The 27,376-nt window shown below is 34.7% G+C and overlaps 1 protein-coding gene, 1 long non-coding RNA gene and 1 other non-coding gene across 6 annotated transcripts in view; 2 read left to right on the top strand and 1 right to left on the bottom strand.

The window, feature by feature from the left end:
* LOC138696979 (juvenile hormone esterase-like) overlaps nucleotides 1-17,254 on the bottom strand; it is a 52,939-nt gene extending 35,685 nt beyond the window's left edge. The window contains exons 1-2 of one of the 3 annotated variants that reach the window (XM_069822531.1): nucleotides 16,912-17,254; nucleotides 6,241-6,411 (exon numbers count right to left, since the gene is read on the bottom strand). In XM_069822531.1, the coding sequence (XP_069678632.1) occupies nucleotides 6,241-6,411; nucleotides 16,912-17,106 (366 nt within the window). In that variant the 5' untranslated portion in view covers nucleotides 17,107-17,254. The remainder of the gene's footprint in view (nucleotides 1-6,240; nucleotides 6,412-16,911) is intronic. The other 2 variants (XM_069822530.1, XM_069822529.1) reach the window with 2 other exon arrangements.
* Nucleotides 17,255-20,753: 3,499 nt separating this feature from the next.
* The window catches only part of LOC138696982 (uncharacterized), a 31,387-nt gene continuing 24,764 nt past the window's right edge, over nucleotides 20,754-27,376 (top strand). For both annotated transcript variants that reach the window (XR_011331508.1, XR_011331507.1), the window contains exons 1-2: nucleotides 20,754-20,884; nucleotides 23,394-23,511. This is a non-coding gene — a long non-coding RNA (uncharacterized lncRNA). The remainder of the gene's footprint in view (nucleotides 20,885-23,393; nucleotides 23,512-27,376) is intronic.
* Nucleotides 21,172-21,244, top strand: TRNAR-UCG (transfer RNA arginine (anticodon UCG)). The gene has a single exon. It is a non-coding gene; the product is annotated as a tRNA-Arg (tRNA).

Genomic DNA, 27,376 nt, shown 5'->3' with positions numbered 1-27,376 from the left:
CCTGCTGGTTGCCTAATTGCACCATTTTATGGTAAATTAAAGCCTGAGCAGCACTTTGCGCATTCTGCTAATTCGAACTCTGTTGATTCTCAGGGAAATGCCTCTTAGTCTTAGTCTTGCTCGCTCTCATTTTCAATGTTCAGTTCTATTAATCATCTCGAGATTTTCTACCAAAATGTTCGAGGACTTAACACTAAAGTTGATGAAATTTTTCAGAATATAGTGAGTAATAATGATCTCATTATCTGTCTCACTGAAACATGGTTATCTGAGTCAGTTATTAATTCTAATTTATTTCCAAATAACTATACTGTGTTTCGTGCAGATAGACTGTTTGCAGACACTAACAAAAAAAGAGGTGGTGGTGTCCTAACAGCGATTAGCAACCAGTTACCTTTTACTAAAAGACGTTTTGACTTAGAAATTATTAGTGAATGCGTTTGGGTTGAACTTAGAATGACTGATGGTTTTAATCTGTTATTAGGTAACCATTATTTCTCTCCTGATACAGATCATATTCACTTAAAATCTTATCTTAATTTTCTTGAAAAAAATCTCGACACTCATAATTTTAGAATAGTAATCCTTGGTGATTTTAATACTCCTGGTATGGACTGGACAACTGGTTCTAATCTTAATGATACTCATTATTACTCTAAAATTAAGGCTAAGGATTTATATTCCTCGTCCTGCCTTCTTGGATTAATTCAAATTAACTCTACCGTTACGAGTAAAAAGCTTCTTGATTTGGTTTTTACTAATTTTAAAAACAGTACAGTTAAACTTGCCGATCACTCTCTAGTTTTAGAGGATACTTATCATCCATCTATCTCTATTTATATTGAAGTAAAATTATCGTTACCAGAACACTGTCATATCAGTTCATAGTTAAATTATTCTCAAGGTGATTATCTGAATCTTTATTCTATTCTATACAATTATGATTGGACTAGCATATATCAGACTACTGATGTAAACACTGCTGCAAATTCCTTGTCTCAAATTATAAACAATGCTATATCCCTTTGTGTCCCTGTCACCTTTGTTAAAAAATCGCACTATCCTAAATGGTTTTCAAACGATTTACGTCAGCTTATTAAGAAAAAAAATAAAGCTCATAAAAATTACAAAAAATATAAAACTGATCATCATTATCAAATTTTTTCTAATTTTAGAAAACAAGTCAAAGCCATGATTAAATCTGATAAATTAAAATGGTTACAAACAATTGATGATAACCTAAAGCACGAACCAAATAAATTTTGGAAATATGTAGAAACTTTTCGAAAAACAAATAGTAATCCCACAGAACTAATAATAAATGGCGTTCACATCACAGATGAAAAAGAAATTGCAAATGCATTTGCTTGTCAATTTAAATCTGTTCAACAAAATTGTAACTCTAATTTCATTACTTATGATTCTAATATCGCTGACTGTTTGTCCCTGCCTAATATTACATTCGATGATGTAAATAAAGCTATTAAAAAACTAAAGCCTAATAAATGTAAAGGTACTGATAGCATTCCTAATTTTATAATCAAGGGTTGCTCTAATATTCTCTTGCCTGTTTTAACTTTTTTATTCAATCTTAGCTTAAAAACAGGAATTTACCCGTCACTTTGGAAGGAAGCATCCATTATTCCAGTTTTCAAAAATGGTAATAAAAATAGTGTTACTAATTATAGACCCATTTCTATCCTAAACAATTTTTCTAAAATTTTTGAAAAAATTATTCACAAACACATTTCATTTTATGTCAAAAATAAGATCAATTCGGCCCAACATGGATTTACAAGAGGGAAATCTACAACTACTAATTTAGTTTCCTATCTTAATCTCATAATGCCTATAGTTGAAAATCAAGGTCAAATTGACTCAATTTATTTTGATTTTAGCAAAGCATTTGATGTTGTTCCTCACAAAATTTTATTAAATAAATTAAGTAATTTTGGTCTCTCCACTAACTACGTTAATTGGTTTGAAAATTATTTAACAGATAGACAGTCTTGTGTTCGACTACTGTAGGTAATTCTCTCTCGGTTCCATTTAATAGTTTATGCGGTGTTCCTCAAGGGTCTACATTGGGACCTCTCTTATTTTTATTATTTATAAATGATATAAGAAAAAGAATAAGTTCTAGCTGCCTTTTATTTGCGGATGATCTCAAAATCTTTCGCAAAATTAATAGTTTGGTTGATTGTCAAATTCTTCAAAATGACATTAATTCAATTTCACAATGGTGTGTTGAAAATGGAATGAAAATTAATCAATCCAAAACTTCTGTTATTTCCTTTTCACGGAAAACTATCTCCCTAAAATTTAACTATTCTCTCAGTAATGTCGTAATTACTAGGACAGATTGTATTAGAGATCTTGGTGTCCTACTTGATTCAAAATTATATTTCCATGATCATGTGCAATATATTTATACCCATTCGTTAAGAATGCTTGGTCTAATTAGGTCTATAACTTATTCTTTTTCCACTCCTATGTGTTTATTAATTTTATACTATACGTTGGTTAGATCCAAGCTTGAATATGCATCTGTTGTATGGAACTCCATTACTTCCACTGACTCGGCTAAATTGAAGAATATTCAAAGAAAATTTATTTCCTTGTGTTCTTATAGATTTTTACCAAATTCCGATTATAACTATGAGATTAAATGCAATTATTTCAATTGCGGTTGTTTGTTCACCAGACGTCAGGATCTTGATTATTTATTTTTTTGCAAAGTCATTAAGGGTGATATTGATTGTGAATCTTTCATAAGCAATATCAGTCTTCGTATTCCTGCTAATGGTTTAAGATTTCATAAATTGTTTTATAATAAGAATCCTAAATCTCTCTCTCCGGTCTGCAGATGCATTAAATATGCTAATTTGCATGGATTCAACTTGGATCCATTTAATGTGTAGTATATCTTTGAGTTTTTAACTCACTGATCTTATTTTAATAATTATTTGTCCATTATATTTCTTGCATTTGGTCAATTGATTAATGTAGACTATTCCATTATTTCAATTATCTCATTGTACAAATTTTATAATTTTATAATAATTATTTGATCATTGATTATGTAGACCATTATATTGTTTGTATTTCATCTCATTGCCATTTTCTATCATTCATTCTCATCATCATTTGTTGTTTTGTTCTGTTTTGTATCGTGCAAAACTGTAATTGGCCTTGTGCTGTTGTTTTTGCAGGTTAATATTCTAAATAAATAAATAAATAAATAAATAAAATTATTATTATTATTATTATTATTACTACTATTATTATTACTATGATTACTATTATTATTTCTATTATTACTATTATTATTATTATTATTACTATTATTATTATTATTACTACTAATATTATTACTATGATTACTATTATTATTTCTATTATTACTATTATTATTATTATTACTATTATTATTATTATTATTATTACTACTATTATTATTACTATGATTACTATTATTATTTCTATTATTACTATTATTATTATTACTATTATTATTATTATTATTATTATTACTACTATTATTATTACTACTACTATTATTATTACTATGATTACTATTATTATTTCTATTATTACTATTATTATTATTATTACTATTATTATTATTATTATTACTACTATTATTATTACTATGATTACTATTATTATTTCTATTATTACTATTATTATTACTATTATTATTATTATTATTACTACTACTATTATTATTACTATGATTACTATTATTATTTCTATTATTACTATTATTATTATTACTATTATTATTATTATTATTATTATTATTATTATTATTACTACTACTACTACTACTATTATTATTACTATGATTACTATTATTATTTCTATTGTTACTATTATTATTATTATTATTATTATTATTATTATTATTATTCATAGTTTTCTGCACAGGTCTTTCACTGTAAACCCAGGTATACACCAATCTTTCGTATTTTCAGCCTTCCTTTTTATTTTCGCGTACGATCCATATAAATAATTGATTAAATGGCGATCTTACTCATGTTAATTATGTAAGCATGTGCGGTTTACAGCTGCTTCGGTGCTACTTGACACCATCCTCAGAGCCTACTAGATCTCGGTGCTATCTCAACTTTGCTGCCTGTTGTGTGGGTGCGTTCGTGTAATGAAGAGTTGTGTCAAATAGTGTGTGTGTTATGAAATTGATCTGTGTGTTGAGAATTTGATTAGGATGTGTTTTAGTGTGTCTGTATACTTCATATTGTTCTAGTGTGTTGAGTTTTTGGTTTTTGACGATCCATATATCTTAATGCTGTCTACCATCTGATATCTTCTTTTTTTTTTTTTTTTTTTTTTTGCCCAGAAATTTCTGCCGTTCACCATTCCTTCCAATGCATCCTTCAGTAGGCAATTTCTTCTCAGCCAGTGATACAACCAATTTGGTTTTTCTCTTTCTGATCAGTTTCAACATTATTTTTCTTTACCCACTCTTTCCAGAGCAACACACATAATAATAATAATAACAATAATAATAATAATAATAATAATAATGAGAGCTTTCTTAATACCTTGAGAAATCATACTAAGAGAGCTGAAGTTAAGATATATAAACTCTGTGTATAAAAGAAATATCGGAAGAACTGTTCAAATTATCGAACTACCTGCATCATAAACCCAATAATGAAAATACTGAGAAGAAATATTTAGGCCCGGTTGCAGAAACACCGATCAAAATATGATTGGCAATCAAGGAGGGTTTGATTGGCCATCAGTTCTATTTCTGTTGCAGAAAGAACAATCAGTGTTTGATCGGAGATCAGTCTTCCATCAGACTTGACCAACAGATTTTTGCTGGTTAAGTCACTGATCATCGATCAAGTAGGCTATTTATGTTGTTCTGTTTATAATGCAGTTGCTGTAATTATATAGTAAATAGTTACAGCGTAACAATATTGTTTTCGAGATAATGGATTCTTCTGATGAAGAAATTTTAGAATGAAAAAAAATATTATTAAGAAGAAGGCGTTTCCGTGATAGACATGAATTGTTCTTATGTATAATGACAGAGAATTTGAGCAAAGATTTAGATTAAGTAAGGATTCGTGTGTTTTGTTACTTTCAAAAATTGAAATAAATATACGCAGACAGACAAATCGAACCTTCCACTTTCTCCTATGAACCAAGTTCTATAATGCTGAGATTTTATGCTGCTGGAATTTTTCAGGCGGTCTTGGGTTATCTTGTTAGGGTTCACAAATCAACTATTTGCCCAGTAGTTAGGAATGTTACGTACAAAATTGCTTTGTTATGGCAGGGTCTCATAAATCCCCAAACTTCAGACAGAGAACGATTTGAAATCCAGAGAGAATTTTCAGTCATGTCAGGATTTCCAAGAGTAGCCTAATATTGGTTGTATAGACTGTTCACATCCCCATCCAATCACCTGGTTGAAATGATGCCGAACTTTATTGAAATAAAAAAGGTTTCTTTTCTGTGAATATAAGTTACAGGCAATATGTAGTCTACACCATCATTGAAATTCTGGAATGTTGTCGCCCGTTGGCAGGGTTCTACACATGACAACACAATATTTTTAATGAGTAGGTTACGAGCTCCATTTGTAAACAGAGAGATGGGAAATGGAATTATTTTGGGTTATGGAGGCTATGCATTTCCAATTTCTTGTCGACTCTCCTAGCAAATCCCACAACAGAAGCCCCCTCACGTTTATTTTTGTTTCACTATATTGTAGTCTACATACAAATAGAATCCTTTCTACAAAAAGCAACAAAACAGCAAAACATTCACTTGAACATTCACTTGTTTTCCTAGTCACCGCCCACTTGATGCATTCGTTTCGCGACTTTTAAAGAGCATCAAATTGGCTGTGGTTGCTAAATAGCGCTGTTGTCAAATGTATTTCTCAAATCAGCAATTAGTAAATTGAGACAGGTTGATTGGAGATTCACGTTTGTGCAACACAATGAACAATCAAATAAATCAGACATCAACTGATTGGCGATCAGGGACTGATTTGATTTGCGTTTCTGCAACCGGGCCTTATAAATTGAGTTTAAAAGCTTGGACGAGCAACGTGGTACATAGCTGGAAGATAGTGACGCGTGTAGTACACGTGGATTTGAGGGAGGTGGGATATGATTGTGTTGACTGGATTAATCTTGCTCAGGATAGGGACCGATGGCGGGCTTATGTGAGGGCGGTTCCTTGGAAGCTTCCCCTCACCTTCGGCGTGTACACGTTGAGGTTCAGACAGTCCTCCACACTCTCTGCGTTCGCGTAAGACTCCAGGTCCCTGAGGTCGGACTCCTGTGGAGACCTCTGTATGACAGGACACTTATTTCCAAATTTGGTGGCGTCAAGAGTTCCATTCCACGGGCCGACAGGTTCTGGAGGCTGAAACACAATTTATTTTGTATTAGACGTACCACACCAGTATTCCGTGGGAGCCTGTGCCTGCCTGCTGCTCTCACTCCATATACTTCCGCAGAGGTGAACGATCATCCAACCATATCGGGGGTATGGTGTGGTTAGCACGATGATCCCCCCAGCCGTTATTTCTAGTTTCAGTAACCGAATTTCGCTACCTATCGTAGTCAACACCACTGGGTGGGCACTGCTCCCATAAACTGACTGGAATTTCGTAAAGAAACTCCTCTCCCCATGAGGACTGGAATCAGCGCGCATTCCATGATACCTTAAACCACGACGCTACGGCGCGGCGCGGGACATTGTTGAACATACTTTTTCTAAAATATTTTATTCTTTGTTACTTGAATATCGGTTTTATGTACATATGAAACAGAGCTAGAAATTTCAAATTGACTCAGTCATTCATTCATTCGTTCGTTCGTTCGTTCATTCACTTACTCATTCGCTTAACCATTCACTCATTCTCCCACTCGTTCATTCATTTGTTTATTAATTCACTCATTCTTCCACTCTTTCATTAATTCACTCATTCACCTCATTCATTAATTCATTCACTCATTCTCCCAATCGTTCATTAATTCACTCATTCTTCCACTCTTTCATTAATTCACTCATTCATCTCATTAATTAATTCATTCATTCATTCTCCCAATCGTTCATTAATTCACTCATTCTTCCACTCTTTCATTAATTCACTTATTCATCTCATTCATTAATTCATTCATTCTCCCAATCGTTCATTAATTCACTCATTCTCCCACTCTTTAATTAATTCACTCATTCACCTCATTCATTAATTCACTCATTCACCTCATTCATTAATTCACTCATTCACCTCATTCATTAATTCATTCACTCATTCTCCCACTCGTTCATTAATTGACTTATTCACCTCATTCATTAATTCACTCATTCACCTCATTCATTAATTCACTCATTCACCTCATTCATTAATTCATTCACTCATTCACCTCATTCATTAATTCACTCATTCACCTCATTCATTAATTCATTCACTCATTGACCTCATTCATTAATTCATTCACTCATTGACCTCATTCATTAATTCATTCACTCATTCTCCCACTCGTTCATTAATTGACTTATTCACCTCATTCATTAATTCATTCACTCATTCACCTCATTCATTAATTCATTCACTCATTGACCTCATTCATTAATTCATTCACTCATTGACCTCATTCATTAATTCATTCACTCATTCTCCCACTCGTTCATTAATTGATTTATTCACCTCATTCATTAATTCATTCACTCATTCACATCATTCATTAATTCACTCATTCACCTCATTCATTAATTCATTCACTCATTGACCTCATTCATTAATTCATTCACTCATTCTCCCACTCGTTCATTAATTGAATTATTCACCTCATTCATTAATTCATTCACTCATTCACCTCATTCATTAATTAATTCACTCATTCTCCCACTCGTTCATTAATTTACTTATTCACCTCATTCATTAATTCATTCACTCATTCACCTCATTCATTAATTAATTCACTCATTCACCTCATTCATTAATTAATTCACTCATTCTCCCAATCGTTCACTAATTGACTTATTCACCTCATTCATTAATTCATTCACTCATTCACCTCATTCATTCATTAATTCACTCATTCTCCAAATCGTTAATTAATTCACTCATTCTTCCACTCTTTCATTAATTCACTCATTAACCTCATTCATTAATTCATTCACTCATCGACCTCATTCATTATTAATTCACTCATTCTCCCAATCATTCATTAATTCACTCATTCTTCCACTCTTTCATTAATTCACTTATTCACCTCATTCATTAATTCATTCACTCATTCACCTCATTCATTAATTCATTCACTCATTCTCCCAATCGTTCATTAATTCACTCATTCTTCCACTCTTTCATTAATTCACTCATTCACCTCATTCATTAATTCATTCACTCATTCACCCACTCGTTCATTAATTCACTTATTCACCTCATTCATTAATTCATTCACTCATTCTCCCACTCGTCCATTCAATCATCAATATCATCATCATCATTATCATCATCATCATTATCATCATCATCATCATCATCATCATCATCACCAATTTCAAGGATTAAACCATGAAAGGCTCGTTCCGGTCTCGTGGTTTATAATTGCTGGATCCATTTCTTCCAGGGTCTGCAGACTTCTGATATCGTGAAGCTAGTTCCGAGAAACGATCTTCGTTCCAATTAGCCTAATTCTATATTCATAACTTATATTTTTGTGTTAAGTTAAAGTCATTGAGCCCTTTCCGAATGTCTTCGCTTCCCTTCCTGTGATTAACGTATATCCCGCGACTCTTCTTAAAAACCTCATCTCTGCGGCCTCAATTTTTCTTTCTTCGTTTTAGGTTAGTGTCCACAACTCCGCTCCATAGATGAGTATGGGCACAGCCATCATTTTGTGAAACTTTACTCACCTAGTCGCTCATTAAATTGCCAAGAACACTCCAGAGCACAAGCTTTGTTCTTCGGAAGTGGGCTAATATGAATCAGCTATATAAGTTTTAATGTTTATTTAATAGCTCAATAATTGTATTATTATTATTATTATTATTATTATTATTATTACTATTATTATTATTATTATTATTATTATTATTATTATTATTATTATTCAAGAGGTGGAGAAGTTCAAATATCTTGGAGCAACAGTAACAAATATAAATGATACTCGGGAGGAAATTAAATAGGTACAGAATAAATATGGGAAATGCCCGTTATTATTCGGTTGAGAAGCTTTTATCATCCAGTCTGCTGTCAAAAAATCTGAAAGTTAGAATTTATAAAACAGTTATATTACCGGTTGTTCTGTATGGTTGTGAAACTTGGACTCTCACTTTGAGAGAGGATCAGAGCTTAAGGGTGTTTGAGAATAAGGTGCTTAGGAAAATATTTGGGGCTAAGAGGGATGAAGTTACAGGACAATGGAGAAAGTTACACAACGCAGAACTGCACGCATTGTATTCTTCACCTGACATAATTAGGAACATTAAATCCAGACATTTGAGATGGGCAGAGCATGTAGCACGTATGGGCGAGTCCAGAAATGCATATAGAGTGTTAGTTGGGAGGACGGAGGGAAAAAGACCTTTTGGAAGGCCGAGACGTAGATGGGAGGATAATATTATAATGGATTTGAGGGAGGTGGGATATGATGATAGAGACTGGATTAATCTTGCTCTGGATAGGGACCAATGGCGGGCTTATGTGATGGCGGCAATGAACCTTCGGGTTCCTTAAAAGCCAGTAAGTAAGTATTATTATTATTATTATTATTATTTAACGGAATATTCTTCTGACTGCGATATCGCGCTTTCCTCCATTTCAGGCAGTGAGTACCGTGCCTGTCCTATCCATCATCGGTATCATTTATTCATTTCAAGAGTTTCTCGGCTTAGGAAATGAAATTTGGAAGTCGTGCGGAGTGCTAGGTGCCCACATGGGGATCCCCACTCCTGTCTGCCGACCTAGACAAACGGCCAGCTAAGCATGAGTGAATGTAGTCCGCACGGTTTGGCCAGGTACCAACACGCACCCCTGAGGCTAGCTTTTGTTTTAAGTGGCGTCATTGAATCAGCTGGATCTTCTATTTTGATCCGTCATGTGACTATCGTTGGTAGAGATTGGACGCATGTGACTAGAACCGGAGCGAGGAAAGAATTGAGAGCATGCGAAGGTGCGAGGGTACTAAATAAATAAAGTAGTTTATTGCTGGGAAAAATATACAAAGAAAATACTTGCATTAAAGTTCATCTGTGCCGTTCCTTCCCGATACCAGCAATGAATGCATCTCCTTTTTTAAGCCACTCTTCTGTAGGAACCAAATCGCCCGCGCACGTGTTTTAGAGGTCACAATCAATTTTCGACAAATTAATGCGAGAGAAAGAAATGTAATTGAACCAATTTACTACTGCAAATCAAGCTTTCAGGTATAACTCCCTGTGAAGTTTATTTGAATAATTTCGACGTATATTAATATACGTCACTGTTCGTTAACAGAACACCACAATTTAAGTCACACAGAGTTAGTGTGCACTCAATGTTGGTTGCTTGACGGTTGTCAGCCCACTTTGAGGTCTGTGGATATAGAGGGAAAAATTGGATCGGTGTCTGGTAGAGTTCCCGGGTAGCTCAGTTGGTAGAGAGTTGGTACGTTTAACCAAAGGTCCCGGGTTCGATACCCGGCCCCGGAACAATTTTTCCCCTCGAAATTATTATTCAATTTACTACTGTTTGAAACCTAACTAAAAGGTTGAAATTAAGTAAAGAGCCTGCTTACAAGTACAGTAGAGCTCGGACACGGGTACCCTGCCTATAACTGAACACGGACCATTCCCTCTGCAGTAGGAAGGGGTGGATGGAGGTGTAGTGTGTAAGAAGGCTTTCTCTATTTTGCATTCACTGAAAAGACTGGAAATAGTAATATGCGTTACAAGAGCGGTATGTTGACGTTTTCATGTTCGAGGAAAAGATTGAAAAAGCGAAACGTAGTATTGTATACTTATTAATTTCAATTCAGGAATCCGCCCCTGAGCACGAGTTCTACTCTTTCAGGGGCGAGCTAAAGTTTTTCTGTATGTATTATATTTTATGTTACAATTATTAGCAAAATAAGAATAAATAAATAAATGCTGGTACTTTAGTGTTTTGTTTAGATATTGACGTCATATTCCTTAGCAGGACGATCTAGATTGTGGAATCATTAGTGTATCACATGCATATCGAAGGTTTGGGCCTCTTGGTGTGATCGATTTTTGACTAAGTCTTTGTTACGGTTTATGATAAGTTATGATCCATTCTCTCTCTTCAACAGTATTGTTTTCTTGTATTCCTAATTCCGTCCGTTCTCCCCAAACCCGTCATGGTCTGAATTGCTCGCATCACTCAGCTATATTAAACGTTTCCTTATCTACTGGGGCGCTGATTGCTACAACTATGGTTGGACGCATTTCAAACTGTCAATGTAATTGCTCTGAACTGCGGACTGACAGCTTGGCCTCGTTGACCGACAGAAAGGCCACGGTCTATTTCGTAGAAGACTGTTTCATATATTTTATCTGCCATAACGCCCCTTGTCTTAGCAAGGCTCAAAGTTATGTTTTTGCCAAAGAAGTTATCTTTTAGTGTATTTTTATATAAACACCTTAGAATGACTGATTCTGACTTCTTCAAATAAAATCCAGCTAAGAACATCACGTTATGCAAATCCTTACATAACAGTGACCGAGTAACATCAACCAAATTTGAAGAGAAAGAAGTAATAGCACCATTAAATTTGTCATAGAGGTCGACAGTCTCATTCAGCCTAAAGGCTCATTCACAATGAAAATTAAACATAACGTAAGCGTTAACTTTAACGGTCTTACTAATAAAAACTCTATATACAGACGTTTAACTCTCTTATACTTATACAATGAGTAGCTCGTTTATAAGTCGTGTGTAAATTCCTTAAGTTACTAATAATCACTACATACGTCGTGTATAACAGTATAACTGTTACACAGCTACGTCATAGTTTCGTCATTACTTCGTTACGAAAGATAATAGAATATCTGAGGTTCTCTATTGCACCCGGTAGAGCGCTCTAGTGTGGCGTGTTAAGTATCGATAGTGCAACTGGCTCTAATCGATTACCATACTATATTTTGGTCAAACAGTACAAGCTACAGTAATATTATTCTAATTATTCTGTGCTCTTTGGTTTGTTCTTCTTTGGTTACTAGGCAACCATCATCATAAAATGACAGTCGATACGAACAGCTGTTAGAGGGGCGGCCATTTTTTCTCTATATACAACTCTTAAACAAGGGGTTTCGTGTATATAACTACTGCAAAGCAATTCCCATTGTATAGTTACAGGCTGTTTATACGTCCATTGCTTATGCATGGTTTATTAGTAAAGTTTTCTGTCTCAACTCTGCATAAGTCTAGTATAAAAACTATACACGGTTTATTAGTAAGACTGTAAGAATATAAACGTTACGGTAAAATCAAGAAGTCATACCATCATTCACGATGGGAACATAAACATAACAGCAAACATACTTGGTAACCATGGAAACATAACGACGCCATTTCCTCATATTCTGTCGTATACTTCAGCGCTCCACGATTGTGTTCTGTTTGCAAATCACGTAAGCATAAGCATGAAAGTTTGGAGTTTGCAAACTTTCATGTTGTCTTACGGTAATGTTAATGTCAGTGTTTATGTGAATCATTGTGAATGATCCCATTTGGTAGCCTGGGCGCAAACTTCTGTGTTTATGTTACGGTTATGTTTATTTTTCATTGTGAATGGGCCTTAAGAATCGGTTAGCGTTAACATAAACGAAACACAGAGAGCAATTCTGCTATCAAGATTCTCTCATGCTTCACTATAGCTATTAATGTACTAACTCTGCAGTATTCTGTACACAGTGTGTTTCCAGTGGGCCGATGACCAAACCTTGGTCTGTAGTTATGATATTATTGTGTTATGGGGCGTTCGAACGGAACGTGTAACACTGACACAAAATTCTGAATAGTGTTCTATAAAGTGTAATGTATGTATATTAAGCATGGAAAGTTTTGTTCATTTAGCTTTTATAGCAGCTGAGATATAAAAGAATGAATTTCACTAAATTTTTAGACTGCATCCATGGTTTGTTGGCCAGCATGCTGGCTTCCAGATCAGGAGGTCCCAGGTTCGATTCCCGGGCTTCGGCGCTCGGTGAATTTTTCTTGAAGAAGAAGAATTCCCTGGGTGTCTAGAGTCTGGAAATTTGTATGAATGTGATTGTGAGTGTGCCGGGTTAATATTAATTAACCAATCATCACAAATATAAAAATACATCAGGACTGTGCTGGACAGTAACCTGAACACACGTTTCAGCGTCACATTGTTGACAAGTAACTCCATCTATTAGCACAACCATAAAGCATCTCATCTAATAGATGCTATAGAGTTACCAACAACGAAAAAAAAAAACTAAATTTTTGCAGGACAATGGCGTACCTCTACCCTTAATCGATACACCATAGCAGATGTTTTTGCATTTGGCTTTTGATTGTTTTTCTATCATACAGTTCATACATTTCAGACCTAGCACGCATTCTGGGAATTCTTACTTGAACCCTGAGGTGCTCCTGCCTACAGAATCCTTCATATGTGTACACTCACTTAGCTTCTAGATATTCGTGAGTGAAAGTTTTAAATAGTCTCTTTAAGGACAAATTTCCATCCTCAGGACGAGACTCGAACCTGGGATCTCATGATTAGTAGTCACAAATGCTGCCTATAGACCACAAAGCCGTATGTTACAGAATCTGCTTATTATATCGTCATTGTAACAGCATTGATAATAACATCGCCTGTTGTATATGCAACTAGCACAACCTTAATTCTTTGGTTGTATCGTATTCCACGAATACTACTAGGAAAACTGCCCTATTCTAAGCTGCCATTTCGCAGGCTTTGGCAGTCTACAGCAGCTAATTGTGCTAATTGTGCTAATTGTGCTCATTGTCCATAGAGTGAAACGTAACGTGTTCAAACACTTTTTCTTCATCTGTGGAATGCTGAAGATGTAAAGGCAATCTCGCTGTTAACAGTGGGAAGTAAACACTAGCAACAAAAACATGTATTATTATTATTATTATTATTATTATTATTATTATTATTATTATTATTACTACTACTACTATCCTCGGTGAAGCCTGAAATCTTACGTAATTTTATTCAACACTGATACAGTTATGCTTAATTTAGGAGTCGTGAGATTGTGTTAAAAATTAGGACCAAATATAGGAGAGCCTGAGAAGTACAGGAGGATTGGCAGCCCTGAAACATGTGAAGACGTGGGAATATCTAAAAGAAGACGGCATGAGAGCGAACAGGCCACAAGATGTGATTCCCTGTATTGTATTGTATTGTATTGTATTGTATTTATTAACATTCCATGGTATTCATACATTGCTTACAGCTAGAATATGGAACAAGTCAAAAAACTTAGTACTATTATAAAGTCTTAATTCATAGTCACAGTCTAGATGAAATATATACAGATGAGATTTACAATGTAGCCTAGTCTATTAGTACAACACAAAGTTTTAGTATCATTTTCACGAAGTGTTATTGAATGTCATGAATTCACCTACAGAATAGAAGGCGTGAGAAATTACGTACTTCTTCAATTTGGCTCTAAATAATTTTTTGTTTTGAGTTTCATTTTTTATATCGATAGGGAGGCTGTTAAAAATTTTTACTGCCATATAACGCACTCCTTTTTGATAGCACGATAGACTTGCCGATGGAGTATGAAAGTCATTTTTTGACGTGTATTTATGCTATGAACTGTTGAATTAGTTACAAAGTTTTCACGATTACATACGAGGAAGATTATTAATGAAAAGATATACTGACAAGCCATGGGCATTATTTGTAGTTTTTTGAAAATAGTCCTACACGATTCCCTAGATTTGGCACCTACTATTATTCTAATTATTCTTTTTTGTAATATAAATATATTGTTACTATCTGTGGAATTTCCCCAGAATATTATTCCAAAACTCATTACCGAGTGGAAGTATGCAAAGTATATTGTTTTTAGGGTATTGATATTTACTATCTTTTGCATAGATCTAATAGCAAAACAAGCTGAATTTAGTTTGGGGGTAATTTCTTTAATATGATTTTTCCAATTTAACACATTATCGATTTTTAAGCCAAGACAGGAAGACTGCGGCGATGATGATGATGATGATGATGATGATGATGATGATGATGATGATGATGATGAACATAGCCCTGTTCTTATGGTGACTGTTCAACTTATAGGATGATTATGCGATATTGGCGAATAACGTTTCAGAACCGCTTTAAAATCAACCAATCGCAGTGTTGTGTTTCTTGATAAGACGCCTCGTACAATACTTCAGTGTCAATCACAGAAAATCAAGAAATACCAACAAAATTTAACTTTGAAAATTGCGTTCTCAATAACTGTAACTTCAAGTAATAAATAAATGTTTGTAAAAACCTTCCGTGTTTTATGTAACATTTCAGCTTATCTTACTTTTGAGGTTAAGTATTGTTGTTTCGTATTTCCGCTCTGAGTAGTTGGCAGTAGTATCTAGTATGCCGTGATAGATGGCAGTTTGTTTTCGAACTTCATTACAAGGAAACATAATAATGTATTATTGCTGTGTTTTATAATGATTATCATTTACGTAAGTAGTTCGGTTTTGCAAGTTATTTAATTTTATTCGTTGAATAATCTTATTAAACAGCACTCTTGCAATTACTACAGATAATTTTCTTAAAATTTCAAGTGTCATTTTTAAAATTTCGTTTTTTGGTGTTGAATAAAGTACCAAATTTTCGTGATAATGCCGCAATGAAATAATATATCTTTGTGTAATAATCACCACATCTCCTTTACCAAATTTGCTTGGACGTGAAAATAAATTTAAACACATTACAACTCGCTAATTACATTATATATTTGTATTAATTATTATTATTATTATTATTATTATTATTATTATTATTATTATTATTATTACTGCCCAGCTGATTTAATTTAGAATTATTATAATATTTGATACAATATTTAGTTGAAGGCCATTATGGATGGTAAGATCTAGTGAAATAATTAACACAGTAATTACTGTAACTTACTGAAAACTCCAAACCAGTGAAATGGATAATTTGCAACAGTATTTTGCGATTTTATTGAAGACCTCTTGTAAAAATATCATTATCACTTGAATAAAACCCCTGGCTACGGTATTACACTTCCGTTTTTCGTCCCATCTTCACACCATCACTTCATTTTGGGAACTAACTTTTAAACCTACCAAAGTATGAAAATGGTTTACAAAGATTCATTGCCTGCATACGGTATCGTTAAATTTCTTCTTCCGTACTGAAATTTGCGAAGTTATTTGACAAACACTTATTGCATAAAGTACCGTTAAAATTCGTCTTCGTGTCCGAAAGCAATGTTCCCAAAAAGTGGTCAAGCTATTAACTGTCCAATGTCAGTCACAATGTATATAAATACGAGAAAGTCATAAGATTTAAATTACTATTCCTGTGTATTTCTACGAAAAACTAGATGTAATTTGCTGTTAAAATTGAAGAAAATTAAATAATAACTATTTGTCGTGTTTATCGCGAAAATTGAAACTTTCTAAAGATGACATAAAATTCGCAAAAATTCGAGTGAAAAATAGTCATAGGGTGAACTGTACTTAATATTAAACGCGTACATAGCCTATCTCTAACCACAACTAAAAATTATTCTCCGCGTTTAACGGTACGGTACTACAAAAAAAAGAGAATCTGGCGATGATAATGATGATTATTATCATCCTGCTTAACGAAATGACAACGGACAAACAGGACTGTGACACGTGATAGGTACATTTACCTTGAACCTGAGGTCACCGACGGGTGGCTTGGCGAAGGGAATTCCTTGGAACTGGAAGATGGTTCTGTTGCTCCAGTGCGAAGTGTTGAGGGCCCCCCGGAGCGCCCCCAGCCCCGGCAGCCGCAGCGTCACGTCCGCCCGGGTGTGGAAGCAGAGCCATGCGGCGGCCACTGCCAGGAGCTCCCGCGCCCGCATCTAGCAGCAGACTAGAGACTGGCTGGCTGGCACCACGCGATTCGAAAATAGACGCGCGCTATCAGCGGCTAGCTCAAGTCGAGTTGAGCGCCATTCAGGACTCGACATGCGCCATTCATTAATGAAACACGGGTGCCACACACTTCTTATTATGCGTTTTTACAGTTCACTTCATCGTATTATCACTTGCATTTTATTTGCATGAACCATATTTAGTCTATATACAACCACTCACACAACACATTCTATATAATGCCTGTCTTAATTAATCTGAGACCAGTGCTTAGAGTGGCTTAAAGGGGATACGGAATGTTAAATTATGTCTTATATAACGAACATGTTCTCGAAAACTTCTGAAGCTAGACAGCTGATTTTTACAGCTTGTAAACACATGAGTTGACTTTAGATTTTTTTATTTCATTGGGTTATTTTACGACGCTGTATCAACATCTAGGTTATTTAGCGTCTGAATGAAATGAAAGTGATAATGCCGGTGAAATGAGTCCGGGGTCCAGCACCGAAAGTTACCCAGCATTTGCTCGTATTGGGTTGAGGGAAAAAGGTAACTTGCCCCGACCGGGATTCGAACCCGGGCCATCTGGTTTCGCGGCCAGACGCGCTGACCGTTACTCCACAGATGTGGACTGACTTTACATAGATAGATAGATGGATGGATGGATGGATGGATGGATGGATGGATGGATGGATGGATGGATGGATGGATGGATGGATGGATGGATGGATGGATGGATGGATGGATGTAATGCCATTCAACGATTTACAGCCATAGACAACGTCAGAGTATATATATACACACACACTGTGTATTTTATAATACATGACTACTACGATATGAATAAATGTAAAAATAAAATCAAAAATAAATATACAATCACCAGATAATCACAAAAACAGGTTAAAAGTTTTAAAAGAAATAGTATAAAATCAGGTTTAAATGTACAGATTTCTCAATTACATGAGGTTAAAACAAATAGTATCTAAAACATAATATTGCTAAAATCATTGACACTGAAGATTGGATTTGCCATCAATGTCCTTCTTACCATCCTTCTGAAAGTAAAATATGACGTGTTTCTTATATGCAATGGTAAATAATTATAAAGTTTATAAGATATGGAAATAAAACTAATGAAACAGTAGGGCATAGTTTTTATTTAATTTATTTCCCTACTGAGAAATTATTTTTCTCCATTCGTATATTTTTTCAATGATTTTCAACACATTACCCCTCTGTAAAACCTCCAAAATTTAACAAACTTCAAAAAACATTGTTTCAATACATGTAGAACATCCAAATAAAGAAGTCCTGAAAATTGAAGCTTTCTAGATTCTAGTTGATTGACGAACATTGCTGCATTGATCTGGTCATGATTTTCTATGGGCTCATATTAAATGTGATCGCCTTCCAGAAAAATCAGCTGTGGAAGATGTCAGGATGATGCAAATCCTAGAAGATCAGTGATCGAAGTTACGTGGTTGTTTCATTATTCCACCCGAATGGGCTGTCTTGGATACAGACGTGTTTTGGTTCAAAATGTGAAAATCTCAAAACTTGCATGGAAAGCGTCTACATAAAGATTTCCTCAGTGCGCCCAGGATGCTTAGTTTTTCCCGCATCCAAGTGTTTCGCGTGAAAAAGTGTTTACAATAAAGTATTGTGGAAACCTACTGTAGTTCTACGAAGCAAGTTGATGGCGGACATACAGTAGTTAACGGTAAAATCCTGACTGCACATTGTGTGCAATATTGTGGATGGTACGACTGGAATCCAATAGGAAAGATACTGGCATCCATTACGAGAGCGTCCAGTAGAAAGTGCAGACAGATGCAATGCTGACCGAATTGTAGAATATTATGTAAGTCGAGTGTTACATTAGGAATGTTTAATAATAATAATAATAATAATAATAATAATAATAATAATAATAATAATAATAATAATAATAATAATAACTTCGCTTTAGAATATGCCATTAGGAAAGTTCAGGATAACAGGCAGGGTTTGGAATTGAACGGGTTACATCAGCTTCTTGTCTGTGCGGATGACGTGAATATGTTAGGAGAAAATCCACAAACGATTAGGGAAAACACGGGAATTTTACTTGAAGCAAGTAAAGCGATCGGTTTGGAAGTAAATCCCGAAAAGACAAAGTATATGATTATGTCTCGTGACCAGAATATTGTACGAAATGGAAATATAAAAATTGGAGATTTATCCTTCGAAGGGGTGGAAAAATTAAAATATCTTGGAGCAACAGTAATAAATATAAATGACACTCGGGAGGAAATTAAACGCAGAATAAATATGGGAAATGAGCGTTATTATTCGGTTGAGAACCTTTTATCATCTAGTCTGCTGTCAAAAAATCTGAAAGTTAGAATTTATAAAACAGTTATATTACTGGTTGTTCTGTATGGTTGTGAAACTTGGACTCTCACTTTGAGAGAGGAACATAGGTTAAGGGTGTTTGAGAATAAGGTGCTTAGGAAAATTATTTGGGGCTAAGCGGGATGAAGTTACAGGAGAATGGAGAAAGTTACACAACGCAGAACTGCACGCATTGTATTCTTCACCTGACATAATTAGGAACATTAAATCCAGACGTTTGAGATGGTCAGGGCATGTAGCACGTATGAGCGAATCCCGAAATGCATATGGAGTGTTAGATGGGAGACCGGAGGGAAAAAGACCTTTGGGGAGGCCGAGACGTAAATGGGAGGATAATATTAAAATGGATTTGAGGGAGATGGGATATGATGATAGAGACTGGATTAATCTTGCTCTGGATAGGGACCGATGGCGGGCTTATGTGAGGGCGGCAATGAACCTTCGGGTTCCTTAAAAGCCATTTGTAAGTAAGTAAGTAAGTAAGTAGTAGTAGTAATAGTAATAGTAGTAGTAATAATAATAATAATAATAATAATAATTATAAAGATTTCATATCGAATTATAGTGCACATGCTGGAAAGTGATTAAATAGTATTGTTGACGATATTATATTGGAAATGTAACTGAGAGTTGTGGTTACTATTCATAGCGATAAATCATAAACACACACTCAACAAATAACCCAATTTGATTTTCAATAATGCATTCTTGTTTATGCAAGCAGTTAAATTTAAACAGTTTAATAATGTAACGTGATAGCGGTATTATATTAATTATAATTATGCAGCTGCACACTTTCCTTTCACTCTCGCCGCGTTCGCCATGCGTTAAAACGGCACTGTTACCTTATATTCCGTATTCAAGTTCTCTTCAATGTTTCATCCTAGGGAAACCTTATGAATCCATAAAAATAATAAATAAATAAGCCCACTACATCCAATTAGGACAAGGGCCTCCTGCGTCAAGCAGGGTGAGTTCTCCTTATGCTTGCCTGGTTAAAACAATTACTGTCCCTTTCACTGTAGTGACAAAACACTGAAGTTTATCCCAAAAAACATAATTAACCATTTTTCTTAACACGAAAGTTATTTGGAAACACGGCGCGCAGTGCTAAGGGCATGACGTCACACTAATTTCTTCCGTTAGCCACGAATTTCGTGCAATGGACCTAATCTGGCATAATTTTGATTGCATATGCCATATGGCATGATTTTCGCTAGCAGGGTTGGCAACACTCATAGAGAATGGCTGACTGACACGTTGGCATCGCTGTTCCCTTTGATTGCAGTCGGTTCTCTCTGTTTGGTTACTAGCACGGCGCGTATATAAATTATTCAGGATGAATTATTCTGCAGTTTAACGAAACGGGTTTGTAATAGACTTTCAGGATATAAGAACATTACTACTTACAATTTAGCAAAAGAAAAGGTCGTTTTGCAGATGTTGGCCTTCTTGACCTACTAATTGCGTATTTTTGTATTGTATTTGTACGTACCATACTAAACATTAATAATATTACATCTATTTTATCGTTATAATTACTTTAGTATCAACAAATGCAAAGGATCATTGTTTTCAATCCAACTAGTATAACAGTAATTGAAAAAGATGAGCAAGTATAATATTACCAGTATTGTGAAACCGAAGTTACAGAAGACCGTGTGGCCTAATGGATAAGGCGTCGGACTTCGGATCCGAAGATTGCAGGTTCGAGTCCTGTCACGGTCGAGTTAACTTTTTTTGTCTCTTTTGTTTGTTTTTTCTTACCTTAAAAAAGAGAATATTGGAACTCCTCTTGTCCAAGAATTTACCGTATGACAGTATGTACGAACCACTCAAATTTTTATAAACATCATGAAGCTTCAACGATTCCTCAACAGATGTCCTTACAATATGTTCTGTGCACACTGTCTTTAATTTAATTTTTTAACATAATAGTACAGAAATGTAGGAGTAACGAAGGCACGACGAAATATGTGTAAAATTAATTGTAATTTAGAAGCCACGAAGAAATAAAAGGAAAGCTGTTGTATAATAGAAAGAATACCGGTATATGTATAGTTCCAATTACAGTTTAATCTATACACTAGTTCACATCTTTGACACCAGAGTCGCAGATAAGAGCACGATTGGCGAGCAGATTCAAATCAAGGCGGGATAAATAAATGTTTAGAATAGTCTGGCAATGTGCCTGGTTCTATTAAAAATGACAGAAGATTTGAGGAAATTGTTATAATTCAAGGTAGTATATATAAAGGTATTAGGGTAATGTAATTAGGATATATAAATACAATTTGCTGTAAGATTTGACTCTATTTAATGAACTGTATGAAATAAGCCGTAACAGTCTGTTGTCTACTATTGTAATAATTAAGGCTTGAATTTTTAGGTGCTAAAAATCGGGAAAAGTTGTCCATCACAAATGACTAACGATTATCGGAACACTGCCTTGTACTGGGAAAAAGAGCTCCCTGGCCATTGAGAAACAATATGCACTTCCTAGAGACATGTTTATGATTGGAAATGAATTAGCGTTATAACTTACAAAGCACTCCTAATATTGCTTCGTAGTTGTATAGTTGTGTTGGTTTTTTTTTGCGCCAATGGGGAGTCTGTACTGCCTATCCCAGCAAATTTCATCTAATTTAGGTGCACTTTTCTCAGGACTTACATAAGATATACATTTGAAACTTTTAGGGGTTATTCTTCAAGTATTATTGTATGTAACAGGCTAAAATTACGGTCTTTATATTTTATTACTCTGCTTTACATTGATGGGATGGCAGTACAGACTCCCCTTTTGTACCAGACGTAAATATGGGGCACAAAACGTTTCTTTTAATTCTTTTCGGAACCACTAGAACTTGATTGTTTAAAGATGATGATGATAATGATAATAATAATTTCATTCTCCATTAATCTTAATACAAGTTATATGATTTGTTAAGGATAAATACAAATAGAGAAGCAAAATAAAAATGAACATAAACTTATGAACCTCATGTACAAGTTCAATTGAAAGCACAAGTTAATTTTACTACATTCATGGAATTCATTATGGTTATAAAGAGATTTTTTATCAGTTAGTCTTTTAGTTCACTTTAAAATTAATTAATTAATTCATTCATTCGCTCACTCACTTCTTTATTTACCTGAGACACTTCACTATTCATTAAACAGGCAACATAACATGCTGAAATTGAATTAAGAAATGCACTACAACTCTATCTAGCACTCATGTACATTCAAACGTTGGTATCAAATCAGGTAGGTAATACTGTAACATTTTAATGATTCATAATTTATGAGATTTTAAGGCTTTGAAGAACATTTCTCGAAGTTGTTATGGCACTAGATAATTCCGTCTTTTATTCCTTGCAACAGTTTACTAGTAACATTAATTTTGTTTAAAACATAGCTGCATACAACCCCTGGTAGAGGGGCAGAGAAGGCCTGACGGCCTTATCTCTACCAGGTTAAATAAATAAATACTAATACTAAGTACAACCAAACATAAACACTTAAAATCTCTGAGTTTTAGGGCAAGTGTTTCAGCTTCATCTCTCTCCATTTTGTTTACTGATTCATCAGCAATTTCTATCACTGCATTGTAAAATTCCTTAATATAACATCCTAAAGGCTGAATGGTTTCGAGTCTAGATTCCCAGTGAGTTGTAATTAGTGGCTTGGGCGTTAGAGTTTGACGATTTCCAAAAATATAAACAAGTTTAAGATTTGTACAAAACTAAAAACAGCTAAAGTAGTTACTGATGTTCTTTCAACATTTCACTGTTCAAATATGTTTAGGACATTAGCTAAAGAATCAAATCAGGGCAAATATGTTTTGCATTAAAAATAGTACCTTGTTGTGTTTCAGACTGACTGCCGGGCTGGCTGTTTTTTAACATAACCTCATTCTCTGCACCATCTGCAACCTGCCAACACCACTCTTTTAGAATGCTCTCACGTTTGCACACCAGTACATATGGAATGAGGTAAGTGTGACTTCATGTTTGTATATAATCACTTGTTGCATTTATTGCTATTACTGTACCTAGCTAATATTCCTATTGTGTTCACTGTATTATGTGTAGGCTACTTTAATTACAAATAGGCTTGATGTTTTATGCTTGAAACCAACATCACATTGAATCCCTCTGTGACATTGTCTTCAGATAACACAGTGCTTTGTTCACTTACCTTTTTTTTTTATATACATCTTGACTACTGGTACACACTTGTGACACCACTCTCTGTTACTACTGAAAGAGAAAATTAAATTTGTTGGCAGCAATTTTTATATTCATAATCTACATTCACTTATGTCAATTGTTTGTTAATGTTTTCTATTACATTGTGGCCGATGGGATCAGTCTAAAATATAGTTTGCTTTTTCCAATAAAACACATCACACAAGAACCTATAAGTTACATACATTTTTAACACTTTTATCACTAATCAGTTGGTGAATTTGTTATATGCACAACTCTCCTGTGTTAATTGAATCTACATATTATGAAACTGTATTCTAGTTGATGGCTAGTTTCGGCTTTATATCCTCCAGATTTCTAGTCTAGATGGCAAATATCAAGCCAAAATTAGTCATTAACTAGGGTAAAATAATTATAATAGTTCCAGTTAACACAGGAAAGTTACCTGTAACAAATTCACCAAATCATTCTTTTTTAATTTGTTAATATAGGACCCAGATGTTTACGACCTAAAAATTTCCAAAAAATGACCTGTAAAATTCCCTTGAAATTCTCTTAAAATTACGTCGTCGTCATCATCATCATCATCATCATCATCATCATCATCATCATCCTGTCAAGTACCAGTCCCAAAAGAAGTGTTAAGGCCATCTTTTCATAGGTCGACCAAGTGACCATTTCCAATTTGGACGATACTTCATTATTGCCTTAGGGATCCTGAATGAAACCCTTAAAATTACGTAAAACAATAAAATAATGATCTAATGAAAATTATCAATTTTGGTCTCATTCATTCATTCATTCATTCATTGTGTTCTGCCCAAGGGCAGGTCTTTCACTGCAAACCCAGCATTCTCTAGTCTTTCCTATTTTCTGCCTTCCTCTTTGTCTTCACATATGATCCATATATCTTAATGTCGTCTATCATCTGATATCTTCTTCTGCCATGAACTCTTCTCCCGTTCACCATTCCTTCCAGTGCATCCTTCAGTAGGCAGTTTCTTTCCAACCAGTGACCCAACCAATTCCTGTTCCTCTTTCTGATCAGTTTCAGCATCATTCTTTTTTCATTCACTCTTTCCAACACAGCTTCGTTTCTTACTCTGTCCACTTCACATGCTCCATCCTTCTCCATATTCACATTTCAAATGCTTCTATTCACTTCTCTTCACTCCATCGTAATGTCCATGTTTCTGCCCCATACAATGCTATACTTCACACAAAGCACTTCACTAGTCTCTTCCTTAGTTTTTTCTCCAGAGATCCGCAGAAGATGCTCCTTTTTCCATTAAAAGCTTCCTTTGCCATTGCTTTCCTCCTTTTGACTTCCTGGCAGCAGCTCATGTTACTGCTTATAGTACACCCCAAGTATTTGAAGCTGTCCACTTGCTCTACTGCTTCATTTATAATTCGCAAGTTTACCTTGTTCACTTTTCTTCCTATAACCACGGTCTTCGTCTTGTTGGCACTTATCTTCGTTCCATACTGCTCACAGCTGTCATTTAGGTCCAGTAGCATATCCTCTTCTGCTAACAACGCCATATCGTCAGTAAATATTATACACTTGATTCTTCTTCCTCCTACTATCAATTCTCCCATGTTCTGAAAACAGTTCTTCACTAAATACCCAATGTCCCATCCCTACCTTCCCGTGGTGCAGCTGTTAGTAAGCATAATTTACAAGCTGAACTAAAGGAGGGGCTACTCATCAATTAGCACTGGTCAGCTTGATGAGTTAATGACCGAATTTGGTATAATTTTTTTCTATTCAATACCTAATTCCCTCTTTACCCTTTCCTATCCAGTCCTCTGACTGAACTCTTACTTTCTTCGACCCCGACGGCATTAGAGCATTCGAGGCCTAGGGGTTCATTTCACTTTCCTTCCTACCCTTCCTATTTTTCTGTTCCTAGTGCTGACCTCCTATGGCACTAAAATCGTCCTCCAGTGGCTTAAGGAGGGAAATCTGGTGATCAACAAGATCTCCCAACTAGGTCCAGTGGACCTGTCGACCAACAGCAGGTATGGTCCTCCAGACATTCTGGGGGTTGTGTTAAAATATGGTGTTCACTTAAATCAGCTACAACTTGCCATTTAATTTATTGTCAAATGCCTGGCATTAGAAAACAACAACAACTAAATACCAGTACTCCAAATAGATGTTGAACAGGATATGTGATAAAGGGCATCCTTGTCGTACTCCTCTCCCTATTTCACATTCTTCTGAAATTTCTTCTCCTATTCTGACTTTGACTCATTGAGGTAGCCTTGGAAAACAAGAGACTTCTAAAATCTGCAAGGAGCTCCAAGAAATACAAATTTTAAAGGTAGGCCTACGTCTGTTCTTAATACAGTAAAGATTTCATTATTGCTGAATTTTTAACAATTTTAAAAGTTTTTTGTGTAACTCTCTGAAAAATCAATTGTTATGCACTTAAGAGAGCATATTTTTCTGTGCCATGCCTAAAAATTTCACCATTGGTTGAATTTTATTTGACGGAGAAATAAATTCCAAAATTCTGCAAATCTGGCATTAAAAGTTAAGAAACTTGTTGAAAACGTATTTTTTTTTTTTTTCACGATTTCAAATATTAATTTTTCCATCAAACCAAATCTGATATTGTTGAATTTTTAACCGATCCTTTATCTTGCAATACAAAATTAAATATAAAAATAATTAATTATAATGGGTATAATAATAAAAATAATAACAATAATAATACGCCCAATAATAGTGATAATAATAAATGAATTTAAATATTATTATAGTCACAATCATGCCATGGTATGTAAAGTTTCTTCACACCCATAAGCAGTGCTGACTAGATCAGATGCTATGGACAGTACTCTATAACAGAGTCGCCAGTATGAAAGGATGATTCCAAGCCTTTGGCGTGAGACAAACTCGATAGCTCAGTGGTAGAGCGCCTGACCGGAGTATAGGAAGTTGCAGGTTCGAATCCCACTCGAGGTTGTGAAATTTTCCTTTCATACCATGGCATGATTGTAACTATAATAGTATTTAAATTCATTAATATCATTCATACAGTCCTCTCTGTAGATTGAAAACTCAAAAAAGTTTCATATCCATTGTTCAAGAATTAAAACAGAAAATCAATATCCCGAATTTAAAAGAAAACCTACAAATTAAACCAAACCCTTTAACTCTATTAAATATAGAATATAATCTAAATTTAACAGAAGAAATACTAAAATCAGAAGTAAACACTGAAATACTAAAACAATTGTCTTTAGAGACAATTAATATTAGGTACCCTCCACAAAACTGGCTTCATTTATACACTGACGGATCCTTGATCTCCAGAGAACAAGGTGCCGGTGCAGGTGTTACGTGCTGTCTCTTCTCACTTTATAGATCTCTTGGGTATGGAACAACAAGTTTTGATGGAGAAATCGTTGCAATAAGTGAATGTCTCAGGAATCTTCCATGCCACATCAATAAATTTAAGAATGCAGTTATATTGTCAGACTCCAAGGCAGCTATTCTATCAATAGTCTCTAAACACACACCTTCATCTCAAACAGCAGAAATAACTAAAATGCTCTCTCAATTAATATCACTCAATAAAAGAATTGTATTCCAATGGATACCATCCCATTGTGGAATCCTGGGAAACGAGAATGTGGA

The sequence above is a fragment of the Periplaneta americana genome, chromosome 3, assembly GCF_040183065.1.
Source record: "Periplaneta americana isolate PAMFEO1 chromosome 3, P.americana_PAMFEO1_priV1, whole genome shotgun sequence".
Taxonomy (NCBI): Eukaryota; Metazoa; Arthropoda; class Insecta; order Blattodea; family Blattidae; genus Periplaneta; species Periplaneta americana.
The sequence above is the reverse complement of the archived record's forward strand: the minus strand, read 5'-3'. Positions and strand labels throughout refer to the sequence as shown.